The 23,246-nt window shown below is 43.0% G+C and overlaps 1 protein-coding gene across 1 annotated transcript in view; it reads left to right on the top strand.

The window, feature by feature from the left end:
• LOC133568963 (disco-interacting protein 2 homolog C-like) overlaps positions 1-15,508 on the top strand; it is a 66,697-nt gene extending 51,189 nt beyond the window's left edge. The window contains exons 2-5 of the mRNA XM_061921135.1: positions 11,673-11,744; positions 11,826-11,936; positions 13,822-13,947; positions 14,045-15,508. Of these exons, the coding sequence (XP_061777119.1) occupies positions 11,673-11,744; positions 11,826-11,936; positions 13,822-13,947; positions 14,045-14,580 (845 nt within the window). The 3' untranslated portion in view covers positions 14,581-15,508. The remainder of the gene's footprint in view (positions 1-11,672; positions 11,745-11,825; positions 11,937-13,821; positions 13,948-14,044) is intronic.
• Positions 15,509-23,246: the final 7,738 nt, after the last annotated feature.

Genomic DNA, 23,246 nt, shown 5'->3' on the forward strand with positions numbered 1-23,246 from the left:
TCATCATTCCGTGACGTTTTCAAAAGGATACTTCGCGGGTAATGTAAAATTGCAATTAAGTAAACTAAACCGGCCGTATTGGCATTTGTTTCAATGTTAAGATTTCATCATTGATATATAAACTATCAGACTGTGTGGTCGGTAGTAGTGGGTTTCGGTAGGCCTTTAAATCGTTGGACATGGCATTTAGTTCTTGGGCTCTGTGAAAGTTATCAAGAAGGCGCAATTATTGAAATTACAACATTATAAATGCTGTTAATTTTCTTACATGTTAAAAAATACAACTTCATACACTGTATATATTTTATATATATATATATATTTTTTTTTTCTGTCTTTTTATCTCTGCTGCTGTCTTTGCTGCTGAGCTGTCAAGTGTGACCAGGGGTGAATGCACAATGGTGACGAGTTTGAGACACCAATCGGTGAGCAGAAGCAGAGTTTTATTGTGAAGGCCTGTAATGTCTGATTTGCACCGATGTTCACGTTTATTGTTCGATTCAATTTCTTTAAAGAACGGTCATGAATGAATGAATAATTGATTTATAATGGATAGATGATGACTGACTGAATGGATGCATAAATAATGGGCAGATGATGCATAAATGGATGATGACTGAATAAATGGATGAACATGGATAGATAAATGAATGAAAATGGATAGATGGGCGGATGACTGAATGAATAGATAGCTGGCTGGATGATTGATGAACTGAATGAATGGCTTGATTAATAATTTATAGATAGCTATAATAATGGATGATGACTGAATGAATGGAAGGATGAATGAATGAATAATGGTTGAATAGAAGGACAATTTAATCATTGAATGGAGGAATGGATGGATGGATGGATGAATAAGCGAATAGATGGATGATTGACACATGAAGGAAGGAGGTTGGCTGTTATTAATACTATGATGGATTCTATGCTGTCACATGACATCATGTGGATTCAATTACACGTGTTGTCATGGGCCGTCACCATGGTAACTACTGCAGATGTGAGGCACAGGTGGTGGGGAGAGGTGTATGAGGACAACTCCTGAGGGGTGTGTGTGTGTGTGTGTGTGTTTCCCTACCTAACTGTGAGTTGAAGCAACAACAAAAATTCAAACAAAGCTATTAATGTGTGTTGTTGCCGTAAGGACGCGTTTGTTCGTTTGGGCTTTTGTGCGTGCGTGCGTGTGTGTGTGTTTGTGTGTGTGTGTAATAAGCAGTCAGTGTGTTTTCACACTTGGGTACAATTAGAACCCCTGATGGTGATTTTGAGGATGAAAAAGTTTATTTAAGTGGTACATTTGTGTTGCATGCGGCATATTAGCATGATGTGTGGATAAAGTGGCTCTCTGTAATGTATAATGTGGTTAGTATGAATAGCTAGCTAATCAGGCTAATTAAACAAATGAACAGTTTGTTTTGTCACTGAACAAGACTATGTGAGAGTCCTCTAATCATGTGCAAGTGAGCCGCGAGCTGAGCATGATCTGTGGCCAAACATGGCATTCCTGCTTTTGTACGGAGCTTAAACGCTTTTGCAGACAGAAAACGAAGACGACAAGCAGCTTTTTGCAGCTGAGAATGTGAATGTTTTAATTAAAAGGTATGTTTGCTCCCAAACAACAGACACAAAAAGTGACAGTTATACAAAGACACGCAAACACACCTGTCGTCTTTTCTACCGGATTGAAAATCCCCTGACTCAGCATGTCGTCACTGCAAACACCTGCTGCATAGTGTGTGTGTGTGTGTGTGTGTGTGCATGTGTGTGTGTGCGTGTGCGTGTATGTGCGTTTGTGAGTGTGTGAGTGTGTGTGTGTTGATGCATGCAAACAAGGCCCAGCCCATATTGACCAAAACATGATTATGTCGCTATCTTCAAGCAAACTAAGCTTGTGTCTGCTGTGATGTAAAAGCTTAATTAGCAATGTTAGCATTGGTTGTTATGTTTACACTGCTGTTGACAATGTGTGTGTGTGTGTGTATGTGTGTGCGTGTTCAGATTTGAGCGACCAAGAGCTTTTTTTGATCCTCTTAATTTTCAGCGTTCATCATCCCTGCTTAGAATTACTCTTATGTTATGTGAATAACGTCACTAAATGTGTGACTTTTTGTCTCTTCCTGTCACATGACACAGTTCCCCCTCTCGTCCTTGCAAATTGAAATATTTTATAGTAATCTTTTATTGCCTCAGAATTCTCCTAGTTATTGCCCAATTATCCATCTCTGTCTTCGGGCGGAATGGAAACAAGAAAATCAGCTTGTTTCCATGTCATGAGCACTATTCCTCTCATCTCTTTTCTCCATACTTACTTTTTAAATGTTACTTCTTTGTATTTGCCATCTCTCCCTGCAGGCCTCACAGCCAGACTCTATATGGTCATGGAGGATCACACACGCGTTGTGTGACAAAAGTGATTTATCAATGTTAAGAAGTAACACATTTTATGGTGCTGTCGCCCTCTAGTGGGCTTTTGTGTTACATATGTCATAATTTTTTACTCTTCTAAACGTCCCATAATCTGCATTGATGACATCATCACTACTGTCAATTTGTGTACCGTCACTACCCCGATCAGTGCACGCATGCGCGAAGATCACGTCACTTCTTTTCTTGAAAATGTACATGACATGTTGTAGCTGAGATAGGCGCCAGCGCCCCCCGTGTCCCCAAAAGGGAATAAGCGGTAGAAAATGGATGGATGGATGTTAGCACAGTGGTGGCCTATGGCAGTGGTTCTCAAACTTTTTCAGTGATGTACCCCCTGTGAACAGTTTTTTAACTCAAGTACCCCCTAATCAGAGCAAAACATTTTGGTTGAAAAAAAGAGATAAAGAAGTCAAATACAGCACTATGTCATCAGTTTTTTTATTTATTAAATTGTATAACAGTGCAAAATGTTGCTCATTTGTAGTGGTCTTTCTTGAACTCTTTGGGAAAAAAAGATATAAAAATAACTAAAAACTTGTTGAAAAATAAACAAGTCAATCAATTATAAATAAAGATTTCTACACATAGAAGTAATCCTCAACTTAAAGTGCCCCCTTTGGGGATTGTAATAGAGATCCATCTGAATTCATGAACTTAATGAACTTAATTTTTGGGGACGGCGTGGCGCAGTGGGAGAGTGGCCGTGCGCAACCCGAGGGTCCCTGGTTCAAATCCCACCTAGTACCTACCTCGTCACGTCCGTTGTGTCCTGAGCAAGACACTTTACCCTTGCTCCTGATGGGTGCTGGTTGGTGCCTTGTATGGCAGCTCCCTCCATCAGTGTGTGAATGTGTGTGTGAATGGGTAAATGTGGAAGTAGTGTCAAAGCGCTTTGAGTACCTTGAAGGTAGAAAAGCGCTATACAAGTACAAGCCATTTATCATTTAATTCTAAACATTTCTTTAGAAAAAAGAAATCTTTAACATCAATATTTATGGAACATGTCAACACTGAATATTGCATTGTTGCATTTCTTTTCATGGTTTATGAACTTACATTCATATTTTGTTGAAGTATTATTCAATAAATATATTTATAAAGTATTTTTGAATTGTTGCTATTTTTTAGAATATTTAAAAAAAATCTCACGTACTCCTTGGCATAACTTCAAGTACCCCCAGGGGTATGCGTACCCCCATTTGCAAACCACTGGCCTATGGTATAGTCATAGCAAGGAGCGGCATTTTGAGAGTGTGGAAATGTGATTCACCACCTAAGTGTGAAACCTGGTTGTGGGAGCTAGTGGGATTCCTCCACATTGAAAAACGCAGATTTGAGATTTCTGGTAACTAAAATACATTTGGTGATGTGTGGAGACCTATTTTGGAATACCTGAAACTGTAGTCAATAACCATAACCCCCCCCCCCCTAAGAAGTTTTGGCATACCTGATGTGATTGATGAAAGTGGACATTCTTAAGCCTCTTTGTATGTATTTTGTTTTTTACATGTTATAATCTGTGTAAAGAACTTTTTCATTCATTATTTTTATTTTCAATTTTTTTTAATTTACTTTATTATATGGGTATATGTTTGTATTAAGAAAACTGACAATAAAAATACATATAAAAAAAAAGAGAAGAAAATCTTCACGGCGGAAGTTCTGTGACGTCACGTGCTGTGATATTTGAATGTTTTATCAATGTGCAAAGACAATATCTTACATAATAGAAAAAGGGGTACATTTTTAAAAAGGAGGGAATTCCACAATTTCTACCACTTTTTCTCTTTTGTGGGGTGCCGCTAACTTCCATCGCGAAATGTATTTCTTAAATGTTTTTTAAAAAAAAACAAATCATCTAAGTCTATTGTGCGGTCTAACAAAAAGTAGACTTGTAAATTGTCAGTATTTTGAAGTGATGTATTAGATGTAAATAAAGTCATAAAAAAATATTGATTCCTTTGCCATTTAAGGCTACCGAGCATATGGTTCAGGTTTCTGTACGGAGGTTTACGACTTCAAACCAAATACTGTATTCTTAAGTAATGTTTGTTTTGTATGTAATCTTTTATATGACATTGTTCTTGAAATGTTCTTGAAATAAAGGTTACATAAAAGAAAACCGGATGGCTTGTTGTAAAACAAGTTGACAGGAAGTGATGTAGTCTGCGCATGTGTGGACCGATCGGGTCGTGACATGTACCCCACAGTGTGGATAAACAGATTCAGGAATTTTTTTATGTCTTCTACTTTAGTAGTTTTTACCAGTCTCATATTTGCAGCACTGCTACCTCCATGACTGGAGTGAAACAGCAGACAAACTTGATTTTCTATGTTGTTTTTGATGGCCAATAATCTGTAGTTATTTATTATCATTAGTATAATTATTTCATCAAGGGTTTTCAAGGGTTGGAATTGGGGGTTAAACCGCTATAAATGATTCCCGGGCGCTGCACCGCTGCTGCCCACTGCTCCCCTCACTTCCCAGGGGGTGATCAAGGGGATGGGTCAAATGCAGAGGACAAATTTCACCACACCTAGTGTGTGTGTGACAGTCATTTGTACTTTAACTTTAACTTAACTTTAATATAATATATAATATTTATTACTTTATTCTATGTATTATATATTTCTACATGTCAGTGTTAACTTTTATATTATTGTTTGCTATTTTTTTTAAATATTATTAATGAATATTTTATCATCTGTATATACATATATTTTGTTTATTTTACTAGCATGTATTATTATTAAAATTGTAAAGATTTGATTACTTATAGATGATAGTGTTGTTTGAGGTGCCTAAGGAAGAGTGTGTTGTATTGGTTGTTCATCTAATTCCGGTGATGTCATGATTATGGGGAATTAGTGTGCAGATTTCCGCAGAGGTGACACATGTCATCTTGTGGTCTATTCCTGTATCACTGACAAACCGCTCTTCCTGTCAAACATCCAATCAGGCATCGAGCCCATCGTTCTTTGCCTGATCCGAGTCCCGCGCGTCTGCGTTAAGTCGGATTTGTCAAGTCGGCTGTGCAAACATCTTTTTTTCCCAGCATGGACAAATCCTCTGTGGATTTAATGTCACTCTACTTTCTGTCTCTATGCCCCCACCCCCCCCGCCTCCCTTTTTATTCTATTACTTGTCATCCACCAAGCAGACAGTAGGACATTTAATTTACATTGTAGGTTCCCAAAGTGGGGTATGCCAATTGTCATGTGAGTGTGTCTTGTGAATAACAAACAGTCATGCATTAAGAGTGTCTAATTGTGAATAGTTCATGTATATTGTGTGCTAAATTAGCGGTGGTCTTCTTACATGTTAATTCATTTCCTGAGTGGTTTATATGCACTTATTTATGTTTATCATATGAGCCAGTCAATATTACGCACCACGGCTGCATAAGTCTTAAAGTCGGTGTTCTAGTGGTGTGCATTCATGAAGCGACAATTAAGGGAGAACATGCTCATATGTAAACATGTACTTCTCCAAAAATATTAATGATTTAACAGCCTATAACCCTATCCAGTGTTTCCTAAAGATTTGGAATCTATTTGGGATGGTATCAATACGACAGCATCGTATAATTTGGATAATAGACTGACACATTTTTTTTAAAGGTACATTCTTGTTACATATATTTAAGTACAAATCTGTGTTATTACTATCAACATATTTTTTCTTGTTATTATACTGTATGTTCTGCTGTATTTTTAAATTGTTGCTGCTTATTTTATTATTACAATGCAACACATCTTGCAATTTGTACACTTTACATGTATTATTCTGCCATGCCTAAATGTTCATTTTGTTTGGCATATGCTTACACAGGGGCACCACGGTGGTAGAGGGGTTAGTGCGTCTGCCTCACAATACGAAGGTCCTGAGTAGTCCTGAGTTCAGGATTTTTCTGTGTGGAGTTTGCATGTTCTCCCCGTGAATGCGTGGGTTCCCTCTGGGTACTCCGGCTTCCTCCCACCTCCAAAGACATGCACCTGAGGATAGGTTGATTGGCAACACTAAATTGGCCTTAGTGCAGGGGTGTCCAAACTTTTTCCACAGACACGGAAAAATTTAAGCATGCGGGGGCCATTTTGATATTTTTCATTTTCAAACCATAACAAAATATATGGATTTTGTTTAATCCTTAGGGCTCCTGTGGAGCATAGAGGGTCTCAGTCACTAAAATGTTAAAAATAAGTCAAATTATTTTTATTATTTTTTATTTAATGCTTACAGTAAATCTCTATATCAATTTGAGGTTAATATAAAGTAAAACAAATAAGGTTGTATGCCTTTTCTGTCAAAGACAACATTGTTTTTTATAGTAAAACTGAAATATACAGTATTTAGATAGATAGATAGATAGTACTTTATTGAACCCTTCAGGAGAGTTCCTTTATTTAGCAATTAAAGCCATCAAAGATCAATAATGCAGGACACCATTGATTTGAGTTATTTAATATTTTTGAGTAAGCACAGTGAAAAGTTAAATATAATACTTACTACTAAATATATTTGAGATCCAAAAGGTTCCCCACTCATAAAGTGATGCATTTTTATTAGGTTTTCAAGATCAACTTCCGATATATCTGTCGATTTTAAGTTTGAACTATTATTTTGTTTGTTTTATGCTCTTTTGTCAAAACTTTGATGTTTTTATATGGCACCCACTCAACATATGCAATATTTTTTCCACATAAAACATTTTAAAGTGATAATTTTTAAGTAATAATTCAATATAACAGATTTTTTTGTCTTTTTTTGGGCAATGGAAAAAAAAGGAAAAGACAACAGGAAAAAAAAAACTGCCTGCATGGCAGCTTTGTGTCAACATTGCAACTTTTTCTCATTAGATTTCACCTCATTCTACTTTTTTTTAAATGTTTATTTTTTTACATTTGTAATACCATCAATTTTGCAATATTTGCAGAATATGTGGCGGGCCGTTAAACGATTAGCAGCGGGCCGCAAATGGCCCCCGGGCCGCACTTTGGACACCCCTGCCCTAGTGTGTGAATGTTGTCTGTCTATCTGTGTTGACCCTGCAATGAGGTGGCGACTTGTCCAGGGTGTACCCCCGCCTTCCGCCCGATTGTGGCTGAGATAGGCTTCAGCGCCCCCTGCAACCACGAAGAGAATAAGCGGTAGAAAATGGATGGACGGATAGTTACAAAGTGCTTTTAATTAGAGATGAACAAATACCAACTTGAAGTTGTTTAGGAAATTACATTAATAAACACATGAAGTGTGCATACATGTAGGAACCATGTTGACAATAAAGTTTGGTATTACTTGAAAAAAAATGGCTCTTATGCCGTTACCTTAATGCTAGTATAAAATGAAAGACACCATTGACAGGCTCACGGAAATTCGCATTGCTTGTACAAACGTTTAACAAATGAGATTTTAATGCAACAAAAATTACAGATAACAAAGAATTAAAGGCATATAGACCCCAAATTGTGTGGAAACGGATATTGATGCTAACTTTGTCCACTCAGTGCAAAGTGTGTGTGTGTGTGTGTGTGTTTGTGAGCTACTGAAGCCTGTTGCTCAATTCTCAAACTCTAATTTTTAAACCCATAAAGTTGTCAATTTTTTGTGGAACATGATTCCCGTATATCACATGGGAACTGTCCCCTATGTATACCACAAGATATCTGTATTTGTGTGGTGATATCTTTTTTTAAAATGGCGCTGCTATAGTGGCTGCATCTTGCAGAAGCTCTGTGCTTGTGTATCCACGCGTGTGTTCTTGTCGTGTTTGTGTGTTTTGCCTTTTGGATCAGGCTCCTTTGGAACTTTGCAACAAGGGGTGGTACTATGTTGGCCTCTGCGCTGCTTTTTGGTTATTTTATTTCATGAACTTATGGATCCGTCTTGGAGATCCATGGACATGTCTGGACCGGTGACCAGCTGTTGCCGGAGTTTTTGTGGACAGATCGGAGAAGATGCGGAGGAAGAGACGGGGCTGCGTGATGGACCTTGTAGAGCCCTGGCTGAACTGGTGTTTATCGGACACTTAGGTCTCCCTTGACAAATTCTTGGACATTGGGGGTTAGTGGGCAGCCTTGGACAGAGTCGGTTCTCTTGCTTGCTTTGTTGGGTCTTTTCCTGTGTCTAGCTTTGCTGCTGTCCCCCCCTCCAGCAGACGATGGCGGGGAGCACCGCAGAGGCCACCTCGGTGTATGCACCGAGGTGGCCTTCTTTCCTGATTGTTGGGAGAGCGATGTAAAAACAATTATTCAAGAGCCACATAGGCTCTTGAATAGATGTTTTTTTTTTTTGAGTTTGTCTATAAATGATGCAATCGTATGTGCGCATCCATCCATCCATCCATTTTCTACCGCTTATTCCCTTTCGGGGTCGCGGGGGGCGCTGGCGCCTATCTCAGCTACAATCGGGCGGAAGGCAGGGTACACCCTGGACAAGTCGCCACCTCATCGCAGGGCCAACACAGATAGACAGACAACATTCACACTCACATTCACACACTAGGGCCAATTTAGTGTTGCCAATCAACCTATCCCCAGGTGCATGTCTTTGGAGGTATCATTTATATAATTGTTTTAAAAAAAAAATGTGTAGCTATACGTAGAAAAAGCTCATCTGAAGTAGCAGCTGGTTGCATCAGGTCTTTTCTCCTTTTAATGTATTTTATATATTTGTGATCTTTAATGAGATGGCAACTTGTCCAGGGTTTACCCCGCCTTCCGCCCGAATGCAGCTGAGATAGGCTCCAGCACCCCCCGCGACCCCAAAAGGGACAAGTGGTAAAAAATGGATGGATGGATGGATGTTTTCCTTTTGTTTTCATGGCAAGATTACGCCATGGTACTGTGCTCTCTCGCAGTTGCGTTTTTCTTTCTTTCTTGCACTAAACAAAAAGGGAACAGTCTACCAAATCTAATTCCCTGAGTATTAAACATACTTGGCCAATAAATCTGATTCTGATTCTAAGTTTACCTGTGCCGCCAGAAGAATATGAATGTATGGGTAACACTGCTGTCAGCGTGTGAGGATGGGGTAAAACAGAGATATCTGGTTTGTGGCATAAAAAAATGTGGGCTATTTTGCGTTTTTAAATCCTTTGTAATAGATTTACAGGTGATGGTTTAATTTTGTGTCGTCATGTAGAAGTGGCTGGTTGCATCAGCTCCGCTAATTTAATGTCTTTTATGTCCTTTGTGTTCTTTGATGTTTGATGTTTCCCTCTTACACACATGTGTACTATGGCTATGAGTTGTTTTTTCCCTTGGCCTCAGTCTGGACCCCCTCTCCAGGGGCCCAGGCTTAGACCGATTTATTTTATTTTATTTTATTTTAATCTTTAATTTTTTTCTCCCATTCCCCCCACTTGTTTACCTGTATCTCGCCTTTTTTGTAAGGGGCGCTGGAAGTTGGCAGACCTGTCAGTGATCCTGTTCTGTCTCCCTGTAATGTTTGTCTGATCTTGAATGGGATTGTGCTGAAAATTTAAATTTCCCCTCTGGGATATAAAGTATTTCTGATTCTGATTCTGATTCTAATTGTGGCGGCCCACCATATTTAATTAAATCATTGTACGCTGAAATAAAAACTTTAAAGATTATTTTTTGTAAATTTTTCCATAAATGCTTGCCCTTGCTTTAGTTGTGCTTACAACATTTTATCCATTGGAATGCATGAGAACAACTAGAACAGTGGTGTCATCCGGCCCACTGGCCTTGACTTTGAATTATGAATTATCTATTAGAAACGGGGGCTTCACGGTGGAAGAGGGGTTAGTGCGTCGGCCTCACAATACGAAGGTCCTGCAGTCCTGGGTTCAAATCCAGGCTCGGGATCTTTCTGTGTGGAGTTTGCATGTTCTCCCCGTGAATGCGTGGGTTCCCTCCGGGTACTACGGCTTCCTCCCACTTCCAAAGACATGCACCTGGGGATAGGTTGATTGGCAACACTAAAATTGGCCCTAGTGTGTGAATGTGAGTGTGAATGTTGTCTGTCTATCTGTGTTGGCCCTGCGATGAGGTGGCGACTTGTCCAGGGTGTACCCTGCCTTCCGCCCGATTGTAGCTGAGATAGGCGCCAGCGCCCCCCCGCGACCCCGAACGGGAATAAGCGGCAGAAAATGGATGGATGGATGGATTAGAAACGGCCCGCAAGCCACAGCCGCCTGCTGTTGTTTTGCACGCACCAATACTCCATCAGTGTTGGTGCTAGGAATTTTCAAAATGGAGTCCCAGGGACCCCATCAAGTCATAAAAATGGGGTCCCACAGTAAATTTTTGGGGTCCCACTTTTTTGTAACAGTTTTGAAAACAAATGATAAGGTACGCATTATCCTGTTGGATCTCACATTCTATATTGTGTTATCTGAAGAAGGTTGTCATACAAATTAATTCATTAAAAATAAAAATACAGAAGAAAACATACATTTTTATGCATATGTAAATGTATTCATTCACCTTCTTATTTCCTTGATGGATACTCCGGCTTCCTCCCACCTTCAAAGACATGCACCTGGGGATAGGTTGATTTGCAACATTAAATTGGCCCTAGTGTGTGACTGTGAGTGTGAATGTTGTCTGTCTATCTGTGTTGACCTTGCGATGAGGTGGCAACTTGTCCAGGGTGTACACCACCTTCCGCCCGAATGTAGCTGAGATTTGCTCCAGCACCCCCTGCGACCCCGAAAGGGACAAGCGGTAAAAAATGGATGGATGCATGGATCTAAACTTTACCGCTGCAGCTTTTTTTTCCTATATTTTTATTGTATTATTTTCAGAATGTGTTTGTTCCATTTTGGCAAAAGTAGGACAAAGAAAACAATCTGAAGTTGCCATTGTTTAGCGTGCTCCTGGTTTTCATTGACTTATCGTATCAGAGGACTGGTGAGTGCTGGTGTACATATAATGAAGTGACTGCTGCGGCTGTTTAAATTATGCCAAGGGTCAGGTTTTCCAAAAAACGTTATTTGAAACACACTGGGCGGTAAAACAAACGCCTCCTTATTGAGCTGAGATGGGGAAAAGTGCTGACAGGACCTCTCCATGGTCTGTTTCTCACCTCAGCCGGCACGATGAGTCAGCAACTTTGGAGCGCACTTGCAGGACGTTCTCACACTCAGTCATGCTTGGTGTGTGGGCATGACTCAGCATTATAGGGTCAAAGATGGCCACTTGTGTGTTTGAACTCATCTTGTTTGAGAAGATGGAAAGTTAAAGTTGTCTTCTTCTTCTTCTTCTTCTTCTGTCAGGTGACATCACACAGAAAGGTTATGAGAAGAAGAGGTCCAAGCTGATTGGAGCGTATTTCCCACAGGGCCCAGGTGAAACACGCTTGGTAACTTTGAGAGATGAATGTGATGTCGTGAAATGCAAGGATCCTTTTTTTTTTATCGTCCGCACAGCCATGGATCCTTCCACGGGCCAGGAGAGGAGAACACCAGCCACTCCGTCCTCGTCCTCGCGCTACCACCGCCGCCGCTTGTCTGGGTCACGGGACGAACGCTACCGCTCAGGTAAGACGTTTTTTAGTTCAGTCTCCGGTTTAATCTGCGGGCTTGCAAAGATGTGTGGGAAACGATTCTGTCTAATCCCTCCCAGCTGTAGAAACGCACACCGTTAAATCTTGCCCCTCAGCAGGGATTTTGTCTGGATTATTTCAGTTGAAGGTGAAATATTCTCACTTCTCGCTCAGCATAGCACTGCTGGTCAACGTGGGTCAGTGTTAGCAACAAATGTGCAGAGTCGTGTATGAAGATAGTATGGCCAACTCGGTTTCAGGCGATCTCCTTATCGATTGGTCAAAAGGTACTCACATGACTGCAGGGCGCCCTGACTGCTACTAACTTTGAGCTGATACTCGTTAGTTTAACAACATGTACAAATGCCTTGTTGCGCAGCATAGGGCTGCTCCACCCGCGACAATTGCAGAAAGCTTTTTACATCGCTCTCCCAACAATCAGGAAAGAAGACAAGTATGGAATGCGAAGCTAATACAAATAATAACATAAGAAAGGAACAAAGCAAAGAGATGGTTGGACAAAAACAGACTATCTTTGAATCTCAGTAAAACTATAATAATGATATTTGGTAACAGTAGATGAGAAAGTCAAACACTAATACAAATAGACGGGCATTAAAAGAAACCAAATTTTGGGCGTGATAACATGACAAAATTTACTGAAAATGTAATAAAAGATATACAACATAAAGTGGCAAGAAATATGTCAATAATGAATAAAGCAAAACAAATTTTGGACCGAATCAATCAAGCTTTATTGCAGACTCCAACGTCCAAGTAGACGTACAATCACATGAAACAAAGAATAAAGTATAAAAGGCATTATCACATAAGATTAAAACATTGTAGATTGTCACTGGAGGCATCAAAACTATGAATGAACATATGTGGAGTTATGTGCTCCACATGTATGTTATGTATAATTGAAAACATGTTTTATATTTTAGTTTCTTCAAAAAAGCCACCCTTTGCCCTGATTATTGCCTTGCACACTCTTGGCATTCTCTCGATAAGATTCTAGAGGTAGTCACCTGAAATGGTTTTCACTTCACAGGTGTCATAGTTTTGATGCCTTCAGAGACAATCTACAAGGTAAATAACTAGTCGTGAAAATAAATAAAACACATTGAAATGAGAAGGTGTGTCCAAACTTTTGGCCTGTACTGTATGTATGTGATGTATTAATATAATGTGTATATATTCCTCCCACCTCCAAAGGCATGCACCTGGGGATAGGTTGATTGGCAACACTAAATTGGCCCTAGTGTGCGAATGTGAGTGGGAATGTGGTCTGTCTATCTGTGTTGGCTACGTGATGAGTTGGCGACTTGTCCAGGGTGTACGCCGCCTTCCGCCCGAATGCAGCTGAGATAGGCTCCAGCACCCCCCCCCCCGCGTCCCTGAAAGGGACAAGCGGTAGGAAATGGATGGATGGGTATATATGTGTACACATATATATGTTTGGGCTATACTGTATATATATATATATATACATATATATATACACACACACACAGTATATTGTTATGAAGTTTAGTAGTGTCAACAATGCTGGGGATACTATCACATATTGCTTATCCAATGGTTTCTTTGAACTCATATTGAGCCAGCAAGACTAGAAAAATGCTATAAAAGGGCTAAAAACAAATATAAAGTGCACACAATGGGTGGATGAAATGTTCGTGCACTTAGACAAGGTGTGTACACCAAAGCATATTTGTTTTCTGTCTGTGGTTTGTAAATCGAAACACACAAACCGAGGTTCCACCGTAATAGAAGAATGTTGTGGGAGTTTCTTGTGTCGTTTTATGAGAAATTGTGTGAATCACCTTTTCAATGAATGAATCCAATACGACACATTGATTGATGCGCTGTCCCAGATGTGCACACGGAGGCGGTGCAGGCGGCGCTGGCCAAGCACAGGGAGAGGAAGATGGCGGTGCCCATGCCTTCCAAGCGACGCTCCCTGGTGGTCCAGAACTCCATGGAGGCCTACACACCGCCAGGTACGCCACATCCTTCATCTCCTTCACCTCTTCCACCAACCTTTTTTCCCTCAACTTATTTTCCCGTAAACTTGCATTGTCTGTCTTTCCTTCTCAGACACCTCCTCTGGGTCCGAGGACGAAGGTCACAACAACGCGGAGGAGGAGGGTGAGGGAGGGGACGGCGAAGAAGAGGATGGAGGAGGAGGAGGTGGTGGTGGTGGCGGCGGCGGAGGAGGAGGCGGAGGCGGAACAACATCCAGCCTGGATGGCAGCATCAGCATGGAGCACTGGATCAGTCGCGCCATCCACAGCACCTCCTCCAACACTACCTCCTCCACTGCCTCCTCCTCCTCCACTCGCAGCGGGGGCAGCGGGGCGGCACACGCTCGTCTGGCCGAGGTCCTTGCGCAGCACGTGCACATTTCGGCCCACCAGCACCACCTGCGCCTTCACCATCAGCACCACCAGCACCACAAAGCCGGTAAGAACAAACGGCCACACAACTTCCGCTTTTTCAGTCCTCCCCACTTGGTGCATAAATGTGGAAGGAATACAAAAAAAGTCAAACCAAGTCCTCCTTTTAAGCACTTAAGGGATCATGAGAGCATGATAGAGTATCCCTCTCTCTCGTGGAGGTTATTTGTTTATTGATGTGAGCGATTGTGCGTCACGTGACACATGCAGTCTGCTCACGTCGGCCCCGAGAGCAGATGGTGGTGGAATGTTATTTCTTCTTCTTTCACGCTGCCTCCTTGCAATCTGTCCTCCCATCAAAAACACAGCCAGCAAGAATTTCAGCTCAAATATTTCAGTTACTCACGACGGTGAAAGTCTGAGTGTCACATGATCACTGCGTCAACACGGCCCACCGGAAAACTTGATGTTCCGATTTTGTTCAAGTGCTTCACTTCACTGCATAGTCTTTGTTGGAGCCTAAATCCCACAATTAGGGGCCGGGATGTTGGAGCCTATCTATATTATTTATTTATTAATTGTTTTGACAGTCTAATCCAGGGGTAGGGAACCTATGGCTCGTGAGCCAGATGTGGCTCTTTTGATGACTGCATCTGGCTCTCAGATAAATCCCAGCTGACACTGCTTAACATGCTAAGTAATGAATAATTCCACTTGTAATCAAAGTGTTAAAAATAACGTTCAAAATATAAAACATGCTCATTAATTTGAATCCATTCATCCTTTTTTCAACCGCACTTGTTCAAGAAGTTGCATTGCTTGTTCAGAAAAAGAAGCTCCAGTTTATGTTGGATTGATGCTCCTTCTTTTGAAGTGATTTATTTATTATTGGTTAGTTTAGGGCTTGCCCTCCTGGGCGTTCTTCAGACCACCAAGCACCGACATAAGAGCCTGTTTCAGGGTTTTATTATTTTTGTATTTTTCAATAAGTCTCTCAGTTGCTTTCCAGCAATTGTCTTTTTCTCTTTCGTTCTCGCTCGTACTCTGGCTCCAGCCCCAACCGCGTCCCTCCTCCGGGCTGCTGCTTATAAACAGAGCGACAGGTGTAGATAACAAGGCCCAGGTGAGCCATCAACACACATGTCGCTGATTTCGAGGCCGGTCCTGGCAACACCCCGCTTCGCTGCAGGCCCGCAGGCCACGCTCACTCCACAGTTAGCTTTAGAATAACAATGTTATTACAAAGAAAAAAAGACCTATTGTACTCTAGAAATGTTGGTCTTACTTAAAACTGCACGCGTTTAGTTCTGTTCAGTGTTTAAAAAATACTATATGGCTCTTACGGAAATACATTTTAAAATATTTGGCTTCTTTGCTCTCTCAGCCAAAAAGGTTCCCGACCCCTGGTCTAATCCAATAATGCCAATGATGATGTTGATTAATTATTGGATGTTTTAGATGGATTATGATTGATTGATTGTGTTCAGCTGCTCACCCTCCTTCTGCTGAGCCACTTCCTCCTATGATTAAGAAGACAGGACAGCTGGGCGCTCCCTTTATCTGTCTATCATTCTGAAGGAATGAGGAGTGAAATAATTTGTTCACCTCTAAATAAGTTATTTTGGCCCTGCGATGAGGTGGCGACTTGTCCAGGGTGTACCCTGCCTTCCGCCCGATTGTAGCTGAGATAGGCGCCAGCGCCCCCCGCGACCCCAAAAGGGAATAAGCGGTAGAAAATGGATGGATGGATGGATTATGTAAAAAGTCAACCACGGAGAATAATTTTTTTTTGTAAAAATAAATTATCAACATTGAATCTAGAAATATCTCCGCGAGTGCTTATTAAGACATTTAGTGAGTCATAAACCTCCTCCTCAATGCTACTCGGCTATCTTTATTTTTATTTTTTCGAACCTTTTTTGGAACGCAAGAGTAGCCGTAACAGTCTTCCTTTGACCAAACTTTGTGCACCAAACTTGAGCTGGAACAACCTTGGATTCTTATGCATTGGGCTTTGTCCAGTATTACTAATTAGCTGGTAGCTAGCCCCATCCATCATCCTCCGCTTATCCGAGGTTGGGTCGCGGGGGCAGCAGCCTAAGCAGGGAACCCCAGACTTCCCTCTCCCCAGCCACTTCGTCTAGCTCTTCCCGGGGGATCCCGAGGCTTTCCCAGGCCAGCCGGGAGACATAGTCTTCCCAACGTGTTCTGGGTCTTCCCCGTGGCCTCTTACCGGTTGGACGTGCCCTAAACACATCCCTATGGAGGCGTTCGGGTGGCATCCTGACCAGATGCCCGAGCCACCTCATCTGGCTCCTCTCGATGTGAAGGAGCAGCGGCTTTACTTTGAGTTCCTCCCGGATGGCAGAGCTTCTCACCCTATCTCTAAGGGAGAGCCCCGCCACCCGGCGGAGGAAACTCATTTCTGCCGCTTGTACCCGTGATCTTATCCTTTCGGTCATGACCCAAAGCTCATGACCATAGGTGAGGATGGGAACGTACATCGACTGGTAAATTGAGAGCTTTGCCTTCCGGCTCAGCTCCTTCTTCACCACAAGGGATCGATACAACGTCCGCATTACTGAAGACGCCGCACCGATCCGCCTGTCGATCTCACGATCCACTCTTCCCCCACTCGTGGACAAGACTCCTAGGTACTTGAACTCCTCCACTTGGGGCAGGGTCTCCTCCCCAACCCGGAGATGGCACTCCACCCTTTCCCGGGCAAGAACCATGGACTCTGACTTGGAGGTGCTGATTCTCATTCCGGTCGCTTCACACTCGGCTGCGAACCGATCCAATGAGAGCTGAAGATCCCGGCCAGATGAAGCCATCAGGACCACATCATCTGCAAAAAGCAGAGACCTAATCCCGCGGCCACCAAACCGGAACCCCTCAACGCCTTGACTGCGCCTAGAAATTCTGTCCATAAAAGTTATGAACAGAATCGGTGACAAAGGACAGCCTTGGCGGAGTCCAACCCTCACTGGAAACGAGTCCGATTTACTGCCGGCAATGCGGACCAAGCTCTGACACTGATCATACAGGGAACTGACCGCCACAATAAGACAGTCCTGTACCCCATACTCTCTGAGCACTCCCCACAGGACTTCCCGAGGGACACGGTCGAATGCCTTCTCCAAGTCCACAAAGCACATGTAGACTGGTTGGGCAAACTCCCATGCACCCCCAAGAACCCTGCCGAGAGTATAGAGCTGGTCCACAGTTCCACGACCAGGACGAAAACCACACTGTTCTTCCTGAATCCGAGGTTCGACTATCCGGCATAGCCTTCTCTCCAGTACACCTGAATAAACCTTCCCGGTAAGGCTGAGGAGTGTGATCCCACGATAGTTGGAACACACCCTCCGGTCCCCCTTCTTAAAGAGAGGGACCACTACCCCGGTCTGCCAATCCAGAGGTACCGCCCCCGATGTCCACGCGATGCTACAGTCTTGTCAACCAAGACAGCCCCACAGCATCCAGAGCCTTAAGGAACTCCGGGCGGATCTCATCTACCCCCGGGGCCTTGCCGCCGAGGAGTTTTTTAACTACCTCAGCAACCTCAGCCTCAGAAATAGGAGAGCCCACCACAGATTCCCCAGGCACCGCTTCCTCAAAGGAAGACGTGTTGGTGGGATTGAGGAGGTCTTCGAAGTATTCCCTCCGCCGACCCACAATATCCGCAGTCGAAGTCAGCAGAACACCATCCGCACCATACACGGTGTTGATAGTGCACTGCTTCCCCTTCCTGAGGCGGCGTCTGGTGGTCCAGAATCGCTTCGAAGCCGTCTGGAAGTCGTTTTCCATTGCTTCCCCGAACTCTTCCCATGTCCGAGTTTTTGCCTCCGCGACCGCTAAAGCTGCACACCGCTTGGCCCGTCGATACCCGTCCACTGCCTCCGGAGTCCTATGAGCCAAAAGAACCCGATAGGACTCCTTCTTCAGCTTGACGGCATCCCTCACTGCTGGTGTCCACCAACGGGTTCTGGGATTACCGCCCCGACAGGCACCAACAACCTTGCGGCCACAGCTCCAATCAGCCGCCTCGACAATAGAGGTGCGGAACATGGTCCACTCAGACTCAATGTCCCGCACCTCCCTCGATACATGTTCAAAGTTCTTCCGGAGGTGGGAATTGAAACTCTCTCTGACAGGAGACTCTGTCAAACGTTCCCAGCAGACCCTCACAATGCGCTTGGGCCTGCCAGGTCTGTCCGGTATCCTCCCCCACCATCGCAGCCAACTCACCACCAGGTGGTGATCGGTAGAAAGCTCCGCCCCTCTCTTCACCCGAGTGTCCAAAACATGAGGCCGCAAATCCGATGACACAACTACAAAGTCTATCATGGAACTGCGGCCTAGGGTGTCCTGGTGCCAAGTGCACATATGGACACCTTTATGTTTGAACATGGGGTTTGTTATGGACAATCCGTGACAAGCACAAAAGTCCAATAAGAAAACACCACTTGTGTTTGGATCCGGGCGGCCATTCTTCCCAATCACGCCTCTCCAGGTTTCACTGTCGTTGCCAACATGAGCGTTGAAGTCCTCCAGTAGGACAAGGGAATCACCCGGGGGAGCACTTACCAGTACTCCCTCGAGTGTACCCAAAAAGGGTGGGTACTCTGAACTGGTGTTTGGTGCGTAAGCACAAACTACAGTCAGGACCCGTCCCCCACCCGAAGGCGGAGGGAAGCTACCCTCTCGTCCACTGGGTTGAACTCCAACGTGCAGGCTTTGAGCCGGGGGTCAACGAGAATTGCCACCCCAGCCCGTCGCCTCTCACTGCCGGCAACGCCAGAGTGGAAGAGAGTCCAGTCCCTCTCGAGAAAACTGGTTCCAGAGCCCTTGCTGTGAGTCGAGGTGAGTCCGACTATATCCAGCCGGAACTTCTCTACCTCGCGCACTAGCTCAGGCTCCTTCCCCCCCAGTGAGATGACGTTCCACGTCCCAAGAGCTGGCTTCTGGAGCCGAGGATCGGACCGCCAAGTGCCCTGCCTTCAGCTGCCGCCCAGCTCACAATGCACCCGACCTCTATGGCCCCTGCTATGGGTGGTGAGCCCATTGGAGGGGTGACCCACGTTGCCTCTTCGGGCTGTGCCCGGCCGGGCCCCATGGGGACAGGCCCGGCCACCAGGCGCTCGCCATCGTGCCCCAACTCCGGGCCTGGCTCCAGAGCGGGGCCCCGGTGACCCACGTCCGGGCGAGGGAAATCTGAGTCCATTTTGTTGTAATTCCATAGAAGTCTTTGAGCTGCTCTTTGTCTGATCACTCACCTAGGACCTGTTTGTCTTGGGAGACCCTACCAGGGGGCATGAAAGCCCCCAGACAACATAGCTCCTAGGATCATTGGGACACGCAAACTCCTCTACCACGGTAAGGTAGCAGCTCAGAGAGGAGTAGCATAGCGTGGAGCTACATTTGTATTTTCCTGGGATGCGTCTCAAACACAGTCGTACCTCAACTTACAAGTTTAATTGGTTCTGTGATGGAGCTCTTTACTCAAAACACTTGTATCTAAAATCATCCTTTCCCCTTGATATAAATTGAAATAACTTTAATTGGCGCTTGGCCACCAAAAATGGCACAATTTTAAGAGTTGTAATATTTTAGCGACTTTTAATAACTACATTTTACATCATAACTATTGTATAAAAGCGATACAATGTTATGTAGTACAAACAACTACAGTAATTTTATAAAGTAATGTAATAATCCATCCATCAATCAATTTTTTTAACGCTTGTCCCCTTCAGGGTAGCAGGGGGTGCTGGGGCTTATCTCAGCTGCGTTCGGGCGGTAGGCGGCGTACACCCTGGACGAGTCGCCACCTCATCGCAGGGCAAACACAGATAGACAGACAACATTCACACTCACATTTACACACTAGTAATAATATACAGAATTTACCTTAGAGAGTGGATTTCTACGGTATCTCCTTCTAGCTGTTGCTGATGGGTGCGTTTGACCGAGAAGTCCACCGTTTAGATATTATTTTACCATTCTTGGCTGGCGTGAGTTTCCTTCTGCTTCAGTATGCTGCAGACAAGCAGTGATACACCTAAATTGCTTTCAAAAACTGTCATGTTTTTGATTATTTATTTCTTTAATTCAATAAATACCATTCACTCCTTCTTTTCAGTAATGTCCTTGACTCAAAAAAACAACAACTTTGATCTCTAGGTATTAGCTAACGTTAGCAAGTAAGACTAGATGTTTTGGTCAGGTCTTATGAGGTTCAACGTGACATTTGCTACGACAAGTAATGGAATGCTTTTAACTTGAATTTTTGCTTGTAATTTAAAGTATAACAATTAACTGAGAGACAACTCTTTTAAAACACTCTTAAGATGAGATACCACTATGCTGGTATTAGTACATCAGGACTATTCAACCACATAATGAAGAGGGCCGCAGTTTCAAGAGCCCAAGGGCTCAGGGGCCAGACATCGAAATGTGGATGTTTTGTCAGAAAGTGTCTCCGCAGGTTATAATTATTTGAGACTGCAATTACTTAATTGCAAAGTAAACATATCGGCTTTCACCCTGCACTGTCAGTAGATTCATTATTCAGCCCTCGCTACTCGTTTTCAGCATGTGCTGCTTGTTCAGAAAAAGAAGCTCCAGTTTATGTTGGATTGATGCTCCTTCTTTTGAATTATTTTCCTTCCTCACTTTTGTTTCTTTACACTTCTTCCTTCATTTAGGTTTGTTAGACTGAAAATATAAACATCAAATAAACAAAAGCATAACGTCCATTGTGTATTTTGTATACAATATATCCACTGTGTATTTAACATAAATAAAATAGATGTTTTAATGTTAAAGTACCAATGATTGTCACACACGTACTAGGTGTGGCGAAATTATTCTCTGCATTTGACCCATCACCCTTGATCACCCCCTGGGATGTGAGGGGAGCAGTGAGCAGCAGCATTGGCCGCGCCCGGGAATAATTTTTGGTGATTCAACCCCAAATTCCAACCCTTGAGGAGTGCCAAGCAGGGAGGTATTGGGCCCCATTTTTATAGTCTTTGGTAAGACTCGGCCGGAGTTTAAACTCACCGATCTCAGGGCGGACACCCGAACCACAAGGCCACTGAATATATTCACACAATAAGCTACACGTTTACACATACAGAAATTAGACAACATTCACACACCAAACATTGCACACAGTGTATTTGACTTATCACTATTAAACTGAGGTGTAGCGTTCTCACCTTCTACTGGTCAAATTTAGCGCTACTTACTCTCAGACAAAAACAGCACAACCAAGGATAAAAAAGACATCACAAAGTCAGCAATTTCAATACAAAACAGGCTAAATATCTTCATCTACTTACAAATGTTTGACCAAGTTGGGTGATAAAATTCACATGCTGCGATTTCTGCCATTGTTGCCATGTGTCTTAATCAATGTGTCCGTCGCTTAAAAGCTCCGACAGAAAGCAATGACTCGAGCACTTGCTCGAGGCAGAGCATTCATACTTTGTTGTATAGTTTTTGTCATTTATTTTGATGTTTTTGTTAGGGTTGAGTGAGTAGTCTTCTACTTACCACACTGCTGTTTCATTGCAATATGTATGCTTTGCTGTTTCCCCCCGCAGGGTGGCGGAAGTACTGCAATCATGATCAACCTTAGTTTTACTGATTTCATCAAGCCTATTTGGGCGATGTTCGGCGGGCCAAATCAAAAGCTTTGGCGGGCCGGATGTGGTAAACACACATTATGCACTCAAACCTAAGTGCAAGTACACAAGTTCATCAATTTAGAGCTTCTTCAATCAATCAATCAATGTTTATTTGCCTTTCACTTCCTGATATGAATTTGTGGGGAAGAAGTAAGGAAGAAGTTCAAATCATCTTAGTCTGCTCTGAGCTAGATTAACGTGTCTACATTTATCTTCCAAGTTGAGAAGGAAGTAAAGATTTAATGCTGCTGATCAAAAAATACATCTGTTCATTTGCACTCTTGCTTAATGTGTGCACGATGGAGATATTTGGGGATCTTGTAGAAGTTTTTATTGGAGGCCAACTGCGGCCATGATGTCATCCATGGAGCTGCTCTTCGGAATCATCCATGAATCACGGAACATCTGTCGTAATGCTGCAGGCCACATGACTTGTGGAGCACATGAAACAATCAGTGTCACAGCAGCTAATTGTTGGCCATCGCGTGTACACACACACACACACACACACACACGACACCACACACACACACACACACACACAAACAGTTCACTTCCATACTTACACTTCATCTTTTGAGTACATTAGTGCAGTGGTTCGCAAAGAGGGGTGCGCGTACCACTGGGGGTACTTGAAGGTATGCCAAAGGGTAGGTGAGATTTTTTTGAAATATTCTAAAAATAGAAACAATTCAAAAATCCTTTATAAATATATTTATTGAATAATACTTCAAGAAAATATGAATGTAAGTTCATAAACTTTGAAAAAATATGCAACAATGCAATATTCAGTGTTGACAGGCAGATTTTTTGTGTACATGTTCCATAAATATTGATGTTAAAGATTTATTTTTTTGAGAAGAAATGTTTATGTCAGAGTTGCCACTGACAGTTTGTTTGTGTTTTAGTTCCTCCTCTGTGTGTTTATTATTTCCTGTCCTTAGTTCCTGTCTAGTGCTCTTATTTTGTCAACTTCCTGTCTTGTTCCCTGAGTGCTGTGTTCCTCCTCAGCTGCAGCTAATTGGCACCTGGCCACACCTGTTTCCAATCAGCCCGCTCCTATTTGTACCTGCTTTGTCTTGTGTCAGTTGTTGGATAATTGTATTGTCATTTGTATTGTCGTTGCCACATGTCACTCTTGTCGTGCTACCGTCATGTCGTTTTGTTACAGCTACTACCTGTCATGTTACATTTTGTTCTGGTCGT

This window comes from Nerophis ophidion, linkage group LG14 (genome assembly GCF_033978795.1).
Source record: "Nerophis ophidion isolate RoL-2023_Sa linkage group LG14, RoL_Noph_v1.0, whole genome shotgun sequence".
NCBI classification, from domain to species: domain Eukaryota; kingdom Metazoa; phylum Chordata; class Actinopteri; order Syngnathiformes; family Syngnathidae; genus Nerophis; species Nerophis ophidion.